Genomic DNA, 16987 nt, shown 5'->3' with positions numbered 1-16987 from the left:
AATTCATATTCGAGAGATGCATTTGTATATTACTTTTTATATTATTTTTAGTACAAATGCTTTGCACTTGCTTTCTGTTTAAGGATGTTTATTTATTTATGTGTGTGTTAAAAAAATTTCTTTTCCAATTCTTCTGATTTTCGCTTGTTATTAGGAGATGCATATTTCGTCACAATATAGAAAGTTTTCGCGATGCACATTATCATATTAACAGGTTAACAAAATGCAGTGAGTCGAAGAATTCTCTCTCGTTGGAAGTCAATGAAATTATTCCCTCGTAAATGCCGTGAAATAAAGCGGCCGGAAAAGCGATTTACACGCGGGTTTTACGCGCGGGTTTTCCGCCGGTTGGCTCGCGGATAGCTTGACTCGCTTTATCGGCGGTTAGCCGATTCAATGTTCCGGAATGATTTCGCCTACTGTACTTCGTAACGCTAATCATGCGCAAACGCACGCGTAATTTCGCGGTCGTTACGTGTGGCTCTCCTCGTTGCGTTTACGATCGCCTTAGTTATCCCCATTAACGATTACTGTCGCTTTCTAAAAGAGAAACGCACGTCCTGTTTTTTTTTTTTTTTTTCTTTTCTTGAACATCGCGTTGCGTTTCGCGCCGCTTCCGCGGGCGCCAGGCTGATGATTATCTCGCGTTAATTCGTAGACGCGATTATCAGCTTTCCTGCGTAATTCTAAAAACAGGAAATGGCTTAGAGACGCTTGGAACACATTTTTTCCCTTTTTTTAAATTTAAATTATATCGATATGCAAGTACGTGCGTAATGATTTTTTTTTTATTTATTTCTTGTTTCTTCGTTTGATTTTTTTATCTCCCCTTCTCGGAAAATTACGATCACGTTTGCTGTTTGCGACAAATATGTTCCTTCAATATAATATATCTCGTGCAATTAATGTCCATTTTTTTCTAATACGGATTAATTTTTATTTTGTTTTAATTTATCTTTAAAAAAAAATCTTCTCTAAAAGAAGCTTAAAAATATGTTAAATCGAGATTAAATCTAATTTGCACTGATAGAAATGGATATAAATCGCGCGAAAGAGGATTGATAACGTCGCTCGACGTGTAAGTGCAAGTGCGTCTTAAAGCTGAAGGCACGTCAACGACACGAACGACGGTTTCTCGACGCGCGCCGGGCAATTGAGATGATTGCATGTTTTCATGACAGGCCAAAGAATAAGACTGCGAGGATTCGAGGGTTACAAGGCTGGACTGGACACCAGAACCGACTCGACGGGTACGCACGCGGTGGCGGCGACGCATCGCGGGACGGAAGTCACCTTTCACGTATCCACCATGCTACCCTTCACTCCTAATAACCGGCAGCAGCTGCTGAGGAAGAGGCACATCGGAAATGACATAGTCACGATAGTTTTTCAGGTACAGTTTTACCGCCGGTCGTAAATTAAGGCTGCGCGATTACGCAATTGTGTAATAATGACCGCGTGGATATGACGCACGGTTCTCCTGTCGGCGCGCTAGATTTATTATGCGGCACGTCCGCAAAAAAGTAGCGCGATGCAACGCAATCTCGTCCGTCGTGATTCACCTTGTTGGATATTTAATCAGAATGTGTACTCACGTTAAAATCCGAGAATAATTTATTTGCATTATTTGGCTCTTTAACTTTATGCAGATCTGACTTGGCCAAATATAGATCTGAAGAATAATTTTGATGAGCCGTCAAAATTATTACGTAGAACATTTAGAATCATTTAGAATCATAATACTACATTTGTTTTTATATTTTAGTAACCAATTTGATCTTACAACATTACTTTAATAGCTCAACAAAATTATTTTTCAGATCTATATTTGGCCAAATTTTTAGATTTTTTTTTTTTTTAGTAAAAGTGTTGCTCCCGTATATTTTTTATGTGGCTTAATAAAAGATTTTACAATCGCAACTTGTACAATTTATTTAAATTTGTAATTTGTATAATTATTTGCTCTAGGAACCTGGCGCGTTACCGTTCAGCCCGCGAAGAATACGCTCCCAGTTTCAACACGTATTTATTGTTGTGCGGGCCATAAATCCTTGCACCGAAAACACACAATATAGCGTGGCAGTATCCAGGAGCAAGGAAGTGCCCATTTTTGGTCCGCCAATTCCACAGGGTGCCACATTCACAAAGGGAAAGGCTTTCGCGGACTTTATCCTGGCGAAAGTCATAAACGCCGAAAACGCAGCTCACAGGTAGAATCTATCGCCTTTTCTTCTTTTTTTAATTATCAATTAGAATTAATGAAACTGATTATACATCTTTTATTAGATCTGAAAAGTTTGCCACGATGGCTACGAGGACGAGACAAGAATATCTAAAGGATCTCGCTACGAATTATACTACCACTACAGTCGTCGACACAGGCCAGAAATTCTGTACGTTCAACTTCTAACAAACTCTATTTATTTTTTTATCGTAACGGTGTTAATTCTTACTTATATAATTAATTACATTGCAAATTGTTTTAAAATTATTTTTGAGATACTTATTATTTTCTTTTCGCGAAACAGCGATGCTCTCCTTCAGTAGCAAGAAGAAGACCACGGTGCGACCGAGACTTTCTTGCGACGCGTCTCAGCGCGGTGCGATTTGCTGGCAAGTCATACTCGAGGATAGCAATCAAAACACCGATTGTTATTTAGGCATAAGCATAGATACTATCGTGCTGATCGAAGAGCACTCCAGGCAGATAGTATTTGTCACTCCGTGCGTGAGCGTGCTCGGATGGCATGCTCAAACAAACAGGTAATCATTGGGTTGCATGATTTTCTTGGATTCCAATTTGTCAAGTAACTTACCTTCACGTATGTCTATTCATCGGAAATTTCCTCTTCGCTAAAAAATTAAGTTCCTCCAATCGTAATGATTTCTCCCTGAAACTCGCTTACTAGATCGCGTAACCGCCACTTATCGCATTATTCACGACCAGTTTATCGTAAAAACGCTCATGGACGATAGGAAATCGAACGATTAATTGCGACCTGACATTTTTGCTTTGCTCTGCGTTTCAGTTTGAGATTGTATCATCATCAAGGTGAATGCATTACCATACACGTACGCGGTGATTACGGCGAGAGGGACGAGTTAATGGAAATTGTGGCTCGGCTGCGTGCTGTAACTCAAGGCGCACCAGCTTCGGAGCTGTCGTTGAAAAGGAACAGCCTGGGACAGTTGGGTTTCCACGTTCAACCCGACGGTGTTGTAACGCAGGTTGAAAGTATGGGGCTGTCATGGCAGGCGGGCCTTAGACAGGCCTCCAGGCTGGTCGAGATTTGCAAGGTGGCCGTGTCGACCTTGAGTCACGATCAAATGGTCGATCTATTGAAAACCAGTGTCCAAGTTACCGTCACCGTAATACCTCCAACTAACGAAGGAAATCCACGAAGGTACGGGATCTTAAATTATTTTATCTCGATCTTCCGAATTTTACTGTCAATTTTAATTACCTTATAAAGAAAATCAGATAAAAAATTAAGCTTAATCAGTCTTAATTAATTTGTTAATTTGTGTTTGCACGCCGCTTATATAAACACAAGTTTTTCAATTTTTAAATTTGAATTATACAAGTTTAGTTTTATTTAAATTAACTGAACTATTAAATAGACACTTCTTTTTTTGTACGACAGAGGCTGCACGCTGCAAAATTGTCATTATCTGTCGAATAATTACGAAGGGGATTACGAGAACGTAACCAGCGCGGATAACACGCCAACTCAGCAAACGGCGATGTCGCATCAACGGCGATACGATCGATCGTTCAGTCCGCCGCGATCGAGCAACAGCTCCGGGTATGGTACTGGATCAAGCTCTAGATCGTTCAACGATCCACGGTTTCCGTTGGAGGGTACAATGACTAGCAGCAGTAGCGGACACAGTAGTGCCGATGATCGTTGGTAAGTGATTAACAGTGAAATCGCATTAATCCTTACACGACTCATCGTAACGTTAACAAAGCACCTTTTAGAACTGTTGATCGTTGAACGTATATCGTTGTACTACGTCATATCGCGTCCGTCTTTATCGGGCAATATAGAAAATTATTTTACGTTTGGAAGAAATAAAACACATTTTCTTGCAGGTACGAGCTTCTAGAACCGCAGGATCAAGACGGCAGTCATCGCACGGACGGTACGCCGCCACCGTTACCAGCCCGACAAAATTATCAAGCCGTGACACCGAGCAAATCTGGTCAGAAAAAAGACAAGTCTCATTACGCCAGCGCCAAACAGCTCGTAGACGGCTCAAAGCATCGCGAGCATGGTCACGAGCATTATACGAAGGAGAGCAATTATGTGTCGTCGAAAATCATTCAGGAGAACGCGCGACATGAGAATTACCAGCGGCAATTGGACAATATGCATCGTGGTCAGGATCACGTAACCACGAATTACGTGAAGATGCAGAAAGAGCGATACGAGATCAAGCAAGAAAATCTATACGCGTCTCAGAGAGAACTTCACAAGAATGACGTGCAACATCACGGTAACCATCAGAAGCTCGGCGTGTCGAATTCGCTGCCGTTGGCGCACAACGCCGTTTATAGTCTGCCAAAGTCGGGCAGCAACAACAATCTCGGCAGGTACAACGAATACGAGCAATCCGGCGGCAAGTATGATTACGAGACACCCACGAAATCGGAAAGAGGTTCGAAGTATGAGATGCAGGAGGAAAAGATGATCGAACGCTCGACAGCCAAGTATGAACATGATATGCGGGTTCATGAGAAGAGGATTGGCTACGAATATTCGGAGGATATTTACGAAAGGAGAAACAGTAAATACGACGCGGAGCTCACCAAATACGAGATGGAATGTCAGCATGCTGGTAACGAGAGGAAACACAACAACGACAGCAATGGCGAGCACAATCGAGAACCCATGAAATATGAGATGCCGCACGATTTCAAAGTAGGTGAAAAGGTCACCTGCCTGAAGACTAGTATGTCGGAACGACCGGTGCACAAAGTAAACGTGGAATACCGTCAGTCAAAGGATTTTCCGGCGAGCTTGCCACCGGAAGTGAGAATATCGGACGTCAATTGCCCGGAGGTGACTACAATGCCCAGCGAGGACGAGCTGTCGAACGGCTCTGGCAGCGTATCGCCCAGACTGCGTCGCGCTAACAAACATCGTGGCGGAAATCGTACTCCATCCAGCGGCAGCTCTAGGAATCAGAGTCCACGGCCCAAGCCGGGTATGAGGAACTCGCATCGAAATTCCGCGAATTTAACGTCTAGCACGCTGCAGGAAGATCTCATGAGATTGATTAATCCCGATTATATTGCCGACGATAGCCAGATTGTCAATAACAATCTTGTGAATTGCGTGATGAGCCCGAATCAAAACTCGAATAAGATGAATAACAACAATTTGTTGGAAATTCAAAACAGATGTAGATCTAGGGAGAATTTGTGTGGCAACAGTACATCCACTTTGAGTGTATTGCCTGCGAATGGGCAGGAAAACGGAAACAATGGATCGGAAGTGATCCTGACGATGGCCAGGCCAGCCACAGTGATCTCAAACGCCAGCACTGCCTCAAGTCCAGCACCGAGCGAAAACAAGTTGTCAAAGGAGGAAAGGTATGCAAATTTATGGAACTTAATACTTTTTTTTTATATCAAAAAATAAATGTCGTACTAGCAAAATATAATAAAATAATAAATAATAGATAAGAATGAAATAGATAAATAACTCGCTTGAAATGAAATCATTTTTTTTTAGATTATCGCCGCGTGTCACGAAACCGCTTCATTCGATTATAAAGCCGCACAATAATCTAACGCCGATTAAAGATGTAAAGACTCATAACGATGCAAATGTGGATTGTTGGAAGAATCAACACGCAGATTCAAACAGGTCAACAAAGCAGCATCCTCAAGAATGGTCTGACGACAGACTTATCGATGGATGCAACGCGAATACGTAAGCATATATAGTTTATAGTCGAGCGACATTGAACAATTTGAATACATTGTATGTTTTTCAGGAATCCCGTTTCGGATTTGCAGTCTCATCTGTCCACTCTCGAACTGAGAATGGCGAGGGAGACGCGTCTGCGACTCTCGTTAGAAGACGAGGTGCGCCGACTGCGCGACGAGAATCGGCGTTTGCAAGAGTCCGAGAATTTACGATTTTCCTTGGAAGACGAAAATCGCCGTCTGAAAGACGAGAATCACGCAGCTGCACAGCAACTCCGGCGCTTCACGGAATGGTTCTTTCAAACGATGGATCATCAATAATCGATAACGAATTTATAGAATATTTCATTGTACAGCGATAACTTCATCACGATAAATAATCGATAAGCTATATTCTTGTTGATATCTTGGAAGTTATTTGCAAAACATATTGTCACCAATGTTCTTCAAATATGAATTAAGTTCATCATATATCATTATATTCAATTATTAAATCAGTAGCATTTACTTCGCGTCCCCTTTTCTCAATCACCCGAATCGGGACATGATCTTTGTAAGTACAGTATTAAACGTGACCTTTGCCTAAACATATAGATGTAGACGAAATTGAATCGAACCGCAGACGACTGTGGGTGAGCATAAGTACCAATAAGTAAAAATAATATGTCATTCATAACTCTTTCGGCGGTTTTCGGCACTTTGTATTATATAAATTCGTTAGATTTTTTTTTCTATTGTAAAGTATAAGTTACCATCGTACTGTCTCCTCTCTTCGAGGACTCATGCGTTGACAACAAAACTATCCATCTAGATTATTCGAAGTAATTAGTGCTAAAACTATCCGTTTGAATGTCTTTAAGGAGACAATGCGTGTTAAACATCAATATTTTGATTTTAGAAAAGCGACCAAATGACCAAATATTACTAGAAAATTAAGGACTGCTTTAACTCTATAATTTATTATGCCTTTTATATTAATCATTTATTATAGCGTGATAAAAAACCGTCGCACTCGCTAAAGCGACACCGACGCGAGTGCGGTATGCTCTCTGTCCGAAATTTTTTCTTTGTAATACATGACGAAGCATAATTTCGACATAATGTACGAGAGTGACGTTTTCTGAAGACAGTGAGTCAATCAATAAAGAGAAATGTGTACTTTAACGATATCTTCATTCTTAGAAGGACCAAATGTAGTGTATATCTTAACGCTCGAAGAGCACTTTTCATAGACAGCAATATATGTATGAAAAGTGGATAGGACAGGGATCGATTGAATCTGTTACCACCGGTTAGAATAAAATAGTTTATTGTAATCCACAGAAAAAAACAAGACATTTCCATGATGCCTTAAGATCTGTCTGTCTCACTGTTCTGTCAGTTTAACAATTAGCTGCGATTACACTCCCTCCTGTTTCGAGACCACGCGAAAACGCTCGCTCGTCGCCGTGTCGCGATACCGGCAGCAGCGACAGTCCTTAATACTCGATACGCTGGATCCAGCCAGAATCCAGCCAGATTTATGAAGGATCGGATTATGCGTTTGGTATATCCCTATAGATAAGAAGAAGCTAACATATGGCTTTTATTACCACGCGATATCGCGATTCGGCGGCTTTGCACTGTGACTGTTGCTGTCGTAATGTCGCGATACGCCTATCCTTCTGATCGCATTGCGGAAGAGAATAAGCGCCGGTGTTCTCCTTACTCTTTCATCCTTCTCTTTCTCTCCTCGTGTTTTACGACGCCCGTAAATCCGGACCGTCGAGCTCGACGCGATTATCGTTATCGGTGTAATCAGAGACAAGCAAAATATTACTCCATTCTTGCGAGCGTCACGTCCATTCTTCATATCTCACTGTCTATTATTTAAACGTGTGTGCGTATGTATGTGTGTATGCATGTATGTGTCTCTGTGTATCGATAATTAGCTCGTTTCTAAATTCTAGATTCTATGTATATTGGCGTCCGATGGACGCTCTGATTACTGCGCTTTCTGAGAGGAAAGTGATTATGCGAGAGAATATTTGACTGCTTATAATCGAAACACTGTGAAGTAATATTTCACACAGCTCTGCGTGTAACGCTTACGTCACCGAGGCTTCTCTTCGGTTTTGTTCGCTTAAGTACATGAGAAGTAATGCTTAGCAAGTGTAATTACTCGTAGAGAGAGATGTTTAAACACTCGGACTTAGTTTTACTCTAGTAGCGTTTTCCTATATACTCATAATTAACACGCCCTCACGTGGAAGTACATCTCCATTATGAAGTTCTGGATGAATTGTCTTTTGAATAAATCTCAAAGCGCATCTTATAAATGTGTAACGCTCAGAAAGAATCGCACGTTGTCTCGAGGGACTATTTTATAATAAAACCTTACACATCATCATCCGTACGGAGTTTCAAATTCGTAATGGGTCATTCGTTGCAGGAGTTCTTCAACCGGCAAAGTATCGCATTATCCGTCTGCTATAGAAATTAATAAAGTGCGACGAGAGCCGAGCAAGATATCGTTCCAACGAGAAAGACTTTGATATTACTAATTATATTATCTCGCCGGTCGAATTATAGTATAGAGAAACAACGCAAAATCCGAAACATGTTCGAAAGACATTTTCAAGAACTTTGTAAACATCCTTCGGTTATTCGTATTGTCTCAGAAGCTTTGTCATGTCGCACAAGCCCGAAGTGCCTGTAGAGAAGTAATGCGAACAATAGGATTCTCGGTAATCAGTGCAATTAAACTATACTCGTACTTAAGATTTCCGCATTGGAGACTCGGTGCGAATACGCGTCAATGTTGAGAAAAAAACAAGCGGAATGAGTTGCGCATGACAGAAAAATTGATCGATCCTATATAGCATTCGTAAGGAAACTAACGGCGTGGCTAGCACGTGTCGTTGCATGCAGTATGAATCATGCATGTTCAGCAAGCAGGCTTTATGGCACACAAAGATAAATAAATATACTGGATGGATTCGATCGACAACGGCGGTTCTCAGAGAAACAAAAAAATATCACGATCGTGGTAAATAAAATCATGCTGGAAAAACAGAAAAATTGAACGAATTAAAACTGTTTACTGGAAAATGAGAAAAATTAAACGCAGAGTATATCGTTCGAAAATATAAAAATAACATAAAATTTTATAACTTGTAGTTGGTCTTATTTTGTTAAAACTTTGTTTATTTACATCACTCGTTCAGTTTTACGTAATTTAAAAAAATGATTGTAATGGTCGTATCTTTACGTAATAGAATTTTCCTTTACTAAAACTTGTCACTAATTGATACGACTGGCGCATAATTGGTATGTTAAAACACGTTCTGACACGTTCTGACACGTTCTGAGATCATAAAATGATCCTATAAATAAGTCGACCATCCATCTCAATTATTTCTTTATGGTAAAAAGCGAGGCAACTTCGAGCAGTCATATTTTTAAGAATGAGAAAAAATAGAGAGGTATATGGCGAGTACTATTTTCTAAGATAAGATGCAAAAATTGGAAGTAAGAAGGGCACAGATGAAAAAGATGGAGCTTAATCTATCATTTACCGTGTACACATTTTTTCACATTCTAGAAGATATAGATTTCACCCTTACCCACTTTTAATAAAATCCTTCGACGATTTTGAAATCTGTTACTTTGTTCGAAATTGAAAATTATTATATCGTATATATTTTATATATTTATACTTTATATATTTTTTATATACTACGTATACGTAAAAAAATATATAAAGCATGTTAATATATTTAATATATTATATATATAAATATATACATATATATTTTACATATTTTAAAGCATATATGGTAAAGATTAAGTTCATGAAAGACTTAGTTTTTAATTGAAGGCAAATTTAAAAATCGTTTCTTAAAGGATGTATACTGCGAGTTCGGTTAATAAAATATTTCAAAGTCGTCGAGGAACGCTTTTGAGGGTGAAGGTGAAACCTTCCTGTGCGCAAGTGTCTCATAATTCGTCGATCAATCGTTCACGAACGAGGGCGAGAGAACGTGACTGGCAAAGAAGCGAATAAATCTCGCGTGATGATCTTAATATTTTCCGAGTGTCGTCATCATCGCTTTTGCTTTCTCAAAGTCGTCACTCGCACGCAAGATTAGCCCAGCTCGCGCATATGATCGCCGCAATTCCGGTGGAATACATCCCGGCAAAAGTTACGGAAAAAATATAACGCTTCATGATAAGTCCGCCAATAAACGTGGCCGCCGTCGAGACGTCCCAGCAATTTGTTACATTCTGATTTCCTACGCTCGCAAACAACATCACCGATAATATCGTCGATCGGAGGGCGCGTCCTCCGTTAAATACAAAAATACTGTTCTGATGCACCATATCTTCACCTACTATCCCTACCATTATGCACATTATAATCCCTGTAGTCTTTAACGCTCCGTTATCGTGGACGAGGAAAGAATACTGAATACGGGGTATGTGTACGTGTGTATATGTGAGAAAAAAAAAGAGAATCAAGGAGAATCGTATCGCGAAGTTCCTATCGCGATTGCGACGCACGTGAGCTCGGGGGCTCATATTTTTTTATCTCTGGATGAAACGTTTCTAAAGAGTCGCAATCGTTGCTCTCCCACGCGGAATTTCCCTCTATTTCAGAGCCGGTCACACCAACATCCGCTGTAGCCAATTCGGAGCAGTGATTATACATATAAGAGCTGTACATGAGTAATATTATATAATATTTTACAAAAGGTATATATGTACAAGGGATTATATATGTCATGATCAAAAAGGTGGTTGCTCTAAGCAGAAATTTCTCTTGCCGAGCATTGCCGAGCACTTACAAATATTCTTAAACGGGTCTTATTTAATTTCCTGTAATAAGAGACTCTCTTGAATTCATCTTTGCTCAAGAAACCACTGCTCGAAGTTAGATGAAGCAGATTGATTGGTGAAACGCAGCCTCGGTACACATCGAGAGAAAGGAAAGACAGCAATAACTACAGCAATTGCTACAGCAATAACAATGAAGTTTCATACTAAAAAGAAAAGAGAGAGACGATAATGAAAACGATATTTAACGAAAATAATCGTTGATGTACTACATCGTTCTTTCCGCAGAAAAATCTTGCGTGAATTTTAATGCGCGCGCGCCACAGGCGACGGACTGTCATTGCGATATCGGTTTCATATTCCTTGATTAAAGTTAATACTACGGTCGTTTAATTAGTTTTATAGTCGCGACATGGCGGTTTATGGGATCGTATCGCGTCGCCCATTATCAACTACGGTTATTAAATCGTATAATTATATTTATATATATATATATATATATATATACTTTGTTTTATTATATATAATATAATATATATATATATAATATATATATAGTATATATATTCAGCATCACAGTAAGATAGCGCCCTTCATTATTAAGTTATCGTCGATCAGCTCGGACATTATATTTTCATTCCTGTCAACAACATACTCTACAACAATCCGCTTTAAACATCATCTAAGAATCCCGGCCGCGTCCGGCATGTGAACGCAGAGAGTTTTACGTAGTATGAATAGGTGATCGGGTATCGATCACCTGTGAAAGTCGCGAGAGAGTATTAATTAAAAATCGTAGTGAATCGTAGAACCGCATCTGATTGAAGGTGATTAATAATCGGAGAAGCATGACTACTATGGGTCGACGATTAACTGAACATGATCATAGTCACAACACAAGTGCAACCGTAAGGGTCACCATTCTGTTTTTTTTTTTCGCGATTAAAAACGGATTAAAAAGAACGAGAGACAAAATCGAATACTAATCTCTAGAGCGCGCGAATGAAGACGTTGCAGACAGTTTTCAGATATTATCACCGGACAAATAAAAGCTAAGACGGAAGAGAGATTACATGGATTATACGGATGATGATCAAGCGACACGCGATAGTAATGTGCTAAAGTGCACTTCTATCCTCTTTCGCAGTAAAATGCGACATCATCTTACACACTTCAGATAGTTCAGATTCAAAGATCAGAATAACAAACTGTCTAACGCTCATTCCGCGCCTATCGACAAACAGTAAAATAGAGAAGTCTTATAAACGTAGATACTTACAATTATTCCGAAAAATAAATAGTTATAAAAATAAGCGAGAATTTTATGCTTAAAATACCTTAAGATAAGAACTTAATTAGTTTGCACCACATGCGGAGTGGAATGTGTTTTCCTTACTAGATTGTAGAAGCGTAATTCTAACAGAAGTTCAACTACCAAGTGTAAAAAACATTAACGGCAACTTGTCAATCGTAATTATCAATAGTGCAATAGCTCAAATAGAAAAAACGTGAATCAATAAATAAGAGTGCAACAAGAGATTATATACGTATGACAAAAGCGACGACCACCGAGCGCATTCGTCGGTGACATTTGTCGGTAAATTGTATAATTCGTAGAATAAATAGCTGTGCTCCAAAAAGATCGGTCTACCCGCGGAGACAGATTAGGTACAACATTCGATTCTCTTTCCACTCTTTCCCCCATTTTTATACCGCAAGTCACAATTCTACGCAATGTGGAAGAATCAATAGAGAAATATTTACACACAAAAGTACTCGAATCACGAGTTGATGATCGCGAGACAACGAGAGAGAGCGACTCGTGATTTCTGTTCTATTAACTTAAAAAGCGGGGAAAACTTTTTTGTACTTTTCTACAAATTTTCTCTCCATACCTACTTTATACTCTATATATATATATCTAACGGCAATATATCCCCGACGGTAACGTAAACGTTGTCTTGCAAGGACCCGCGGCGTCGTTGCAAAACGAGGAGCACCGTGGAGGGCTTTATTCAAATCAAACGGCACGAAATTCATCACGACGCTCTCGAGTCGAGATTCCGGAGAGGAGTCCAGCCGAGGAGAGTCCGCGCCCCAGGGGGAGACACCGAGAGCGCGAGGAGGTCGGTATACCTTAATGACTGTTTTGCGAAGACCATGCCTGGACAGTTGGCCGTTCGCGTCCCGTGTCCGCTCGTATTCACCGAGCGGAGATTTAATCTCGAGAAGTGTGGTGGCACTTTCAATATTTCACTATACCGAAACGTCGGTCGAAGATCTTATACTATTCTCGGCGCGTCCTCTTAGGACGCTGACTGACTCCCACGTCGTCGCTGCCACGCGACTTCTTACCAATTTGTACCTGGCTCTGTGCTGTGAGCTGTAGCGAGATCGCCTGGGTGTTGAGCTTCTCCGCGAGCAATAGATCCTTGAGACCCTTCATCTTCTGGCTGTACAACGTTATCCTCGGTCTCTCACTCTCGGAGTCAGCCTCCACTTCGGGCTCGACGTTCTCTTGGGAGGTGGAGGGCGCCGGTGGTAAAGCGTCATCTGGCGGCGCGACAAATGGCTCGCCGCCACCCTGTAGCAGATAATCTCTGTTAAGTATCTTTTCGCTACAAGCCGCCGTTAGAGCTTGGATACTGGGATGCGTTGACGCCGAATTGGAGGGTACTTTGGACTCTAGGCTCTTGATCAGATCCCGCGCCGCATTTCCCCTCTCCTTGGTTTTACAATAATTGTTATTATTATTGTTCAGAGTCTCCTCGGGAGTCGTCTCCCTTTTCTGCGCCGTTCCCTCTTTCTGCTTAACTTCCGTTTCATAACATTCGATGACGACCTGAGCGCGTATACTGGCGTCAAATTTGGAGATCGTGTTCACCAGCGGGCGGGCCCATCCTATGTGCAGTACAGGTGTGTTGGCTCCCTCCTCCCATTGGCAAATGCCATCGTAGAATCTTAGCAGGTATGCGAAGCAACGTGGCTGCCGTAGTAAGCGCTCGTCGACGCGCACCGCGTGTGGTATCAGATCGTTAGCGATCTCCAGCAATTCCTTGTATATTTCTCCATCGTCCCGTGAGTAATCGTATCTGCCGCACATACAATTATATTATTCACCGCGCTAACAAACTCTCGCATTAATACATTAAGTGATATTTAATGTATTCATTGGCGCTATTAACGCCACTGTTCAAAGATATGTGAATTCAACGAACACAGTAACGATATACAAAAAAGATTTAAAAAAAAATCATGTGTCAGACTACTTACTTTCGCAAAACATCAGCGGCATCAGCCCACGAAGCAAATGCGTTTACATGTAATCCATGCCGATACAAATATCCACTTTGATAGGTGTAAGGATAGACATGCGCGTTTCCATAGTATTTTCTTGCTGATCTTACAGCTTCCTACAAAAATATTACGTTCAGAATATTTCTGTATGTAGATGTATGAATAAACAATATGCTGCTATATTAAATATTTTAGAATCACAAACCTGAAAGAGATCTATCGGTGGTGGTCTACCAGGAGTTGGCGCAGCCTCTTCCAACTCGGCCAAATTACCCAATGCCATGGGATATTTTGCTAGATGGCCCAAGTCGTACAGCAGCCACAGTAATTCTTGCTGGAGCAACGCCACTTCGGCCGCGTCAGTAGTCGCATTCAGACTAGGATTTATAGCCGATACTATGGTGGCCACTTCCAAAGCACGACTGCATACCATTGCTTGGCCATTTAAATACAACCATGATCGAGATGCTACACCAGGCTCTACTGATTGCCCGCGTTTGTCCTCGTTTCCCTTACCTGGTAAATAAATTACAGTTACCAATCTTAATTATTTATGACTAAAAAGAATATGTGAAATATTTAGCAATAAGATAACTTTAGTGAAAGATCCAGATTCTTGATTCTACCATCTTATATCAAAGAATTTTAGATAGAAATATCATTTTACTTATAATAAACAAATTTTGAGAATAGATAAATTGAAAATTGAGATATAAATTATATGTACTTGTGTACTATGATCATGTTTCACACAAAATTTCACAAAAAAGAAAAAATATAAAACATTAAAAAAAACATTCTTTGAGTATTCTATATAATCGTGTTGTTCTTGGTGGCATGATAATCCAATACAAAAAAATAAAAAAACTAATCTTTGCGCCAACGTACCATGCCATGTAACCTCCGCAGTCTCTGTACCATCTTCTCCATACACAACCCACGCGTGATCCTCCGACATGGCAAGATGCACGTCCTTGAATCCCAGAACCTGGCAACCAGCTACTACGGCGAAGGCGACTCCATAGCAGTCAAGTTTGTTCGCCGTCAGGTAACTGTAGAGACTCTGCAGATGCGCTCGGTCCTTGTAGTAGCTTCTGGTGAGGGAGTTCCATATTACATCCGACACCTTTTTCACGAGCTCCCTCGTGGCATACTTGGTGTCGTACACGGTGAGATCCACGGCACCCTTGATCACCGCGTGGAATTTAGTATAGAGCGCCTCGGCGATGTGGTACTCGACGGGTGGTAGCTTCGGCTCGTCGTAGACGGCATTCTCCTGAGGCGTAAAGACGCGATTGCACGTCAGGGAGTTCTCGACGGCGCCTACGAGGATCGAGAGTAACGCGAGGTCTGGCTCGGCGCTATTCTCCAGCTGATTCTTGAAGATCTGGACAATCGCGGAGATGCTCCGGATCGGGAACAGGGCCCTGTCCCTGTCATGAAAGCCCGCCATGTCGTGCGAAGGCTCCGCCGTGAACTGGGAGGTTGGACAGCACGCACGTACGCACGCGAACGACGTTGCCTGCTGATGGAAGTCGGCGACGGCGATGGTGACGACGACGATGACGACGACGACGGCGACGACGACAACGACGACGGCGACCGCGGCGGCGACCACGGTCGACCTACGACGCCCGTGTCAGACTCGTCATATCGCGCCGTGCGTGTCTCTCCGGCGGCCGACTTCTGACAGAAAATCACGCGCGAGCTCGCAACGGGGCGGCCACGTCGGATCCGCCGACTCGTCCGGTCAACGCGCGCGCGTTACTCCGCTCCGCCAGTGAATGGTCGCCCGGCGTTGCGCGGGTCTCTCGCGTCGTCCGTACGGAAATCTTCGGCCGCCAGTGATCGCGCTCTCCTTCCTCTTCTTCCTCTCCTCTGTTTCAGTCGCCCGCTCTCGTCGCTGCTGACCGTACTGCGACGCGCTGTACGGTGCCGCACCGTGCTGTGCCGTACCGTGGCCGTCCAGCGGCGCCGCGCTCCACCGCTGCGCGCGAGGAACCAGGAACCCTTCTCAGATAGGAGCTAGGAGCGCGCTTCCTTTTCATTCGACCGGTACCGTCGCGCCGCGTCACGGTCACGGGTCGAAGCCCGATGGAAACCGATAGAATTTTCGGTGGGCGCGTGGTCTGATTTCTCCGACGCGCAATAAACACGGAAAACAGCCAATCGGCCTTCCGCTTTTTCGGAAATAATAGATACGTAATGGGAGAGGAAAGAGAATTGATTAACGCGCTGCGCCGCGGCTCATTTCGCATGTGGGTGTCGTCACGTCAATTATTTCTTATGATGAAATAGACACTTATGATGAAATAGACAAACATCACTTTCGCACTTTCCGAAGCGAAAATTGAAGGCAATAGAGTTTCGGAATAGTAGTTTCCGCGCGGAAAAAGAGAGCGCTGTTCGATAGACGTAATTTTCATCGCGAGGAATAAAGTGAAAAATCACTTTTCAAATGGAAGCCGATGGAATATTCGATAGATGCTATTCTCGATGCTGCAAAAAATATGCCGCTTATGTTCCTGATAACAAATGTAAATATATATTTGAAAATACATATTTGCAGGATATCGATATATAAAAATATAAGTAACTTTAATTAATATAACCTGAAGTTATTTTAATTTTCTTTAGATATTTTATATTTTATTTTTCATTATAGTTATTATAATTATAGTTTATTTTTTAAAAATAAACAGACCAAAAATAGTAAACAGATTAAATTTGAGGCGTTTAATTTTTGTTAATTTTTTAGTAAATGATAGTTAATTTTATATATTATTTCTTTAACATTTCGTTTGAAATAAATATTGTCAGTCGTACGTTATGCAAAATTCGCTTACAATTAAATGACCTTCAATTCGTATCGGACTTCAAGAAATAGAATTCTATTTATAATTTTGCATATTTAAATTTTATACATATACGCATGCA

The 16987-nt window shown here is 41.4% G+C and overlaps 2 protein-coding genes across 4 annotated transcripts in view; one reads left to right on the top strand and one right to left on the bottom strand.

The window, feature by feature from the left end:
* Positions 1-7102, top strand: part of LOC105431347 (signal-induced proliferation-associated 1-like protein 2) — a 58667-nt gene extending 51565 nt beyond the window's left edge. For 2 of the 3 annotated variants that reach the window (XM_011645478.3, XM_089081857.1), the window contains exons 6-14: positions 1182-1393; positions 1969-2210; positions 2287-2393; positions 2529-2763; positions 3030-3404; positions 3645-3911; positions 4097-5599; positions 5742-5942; positions 6007-7102. In XM_011645478.3, the coding sequence (XP_011643780.3) occupies positions 1182-1393; positions 1969-2210; positions 2287-2393; positions 2529-2763; positions 3030-3404; positions 3645-3911; positions 4097-5599; positions 5742-5942; positions 6007-6259 (3395 nt within the window). In that variant the 3' untranslated portion in view covers positions 6260-7102. The remainder of the gene's footprint in view (positions 1-1181; positions 1394-1968; positions 2211-2286; positions 2394-2528; positions 2764-3029; positions 3405-3644; positions 3912-4096; positions 5600-5741; positions 5943-6006) is intronic. The other variant, XM_089081858.1, reaches the window with a different exon arrangement.
* Positions 7103-11279: 4177 nt separating this feature from the next.
* On the bottom strand, positions 11280-16112 carry Mnn1 (menin 1). Its single transcript, XM_011645475.2, has 4 exons — positions 14939-16112; positions 14256-14566; positions 14027-14166; positions 11280-13845 (listed from the first exon to the last, which is right to left on the bottom strand). The coding sequence occupies exons 1-4, from the start codon at positions 15501-15503 to the stop codon at positions 13041-13043; spliced, it is 1821 nt and encodes a 606-aa protein (XP_011643777.2). The 5' UTR covers positions 15504-16112; the 3' UTR covers positions 11280-13040.
* Positions 16113-16987: the final 875 nt, after the last annotated feature.

Source organism: Pogonomyrmex barbatus, unplaced genomic scaffold, assembly GCF_055798465.1.
Source record: "Pogonomyrmex barbatus isolate J1 unplaced genomic scaffold, ASM5579846v1 scaffold5, whole genome shotgun sequence".
Taxonomy (NCBI): Eukaryota; Metazoa; Arthropoda; class Insecta; order Hymenoptera; family Formicidae; genus Pogonomyrmex; species Pogonomyrmex barbatus.
Note: the sequence above shows the minus strand (reverse complement) of the source record. Positions and strands in the feature narration are given on the sequence as shown.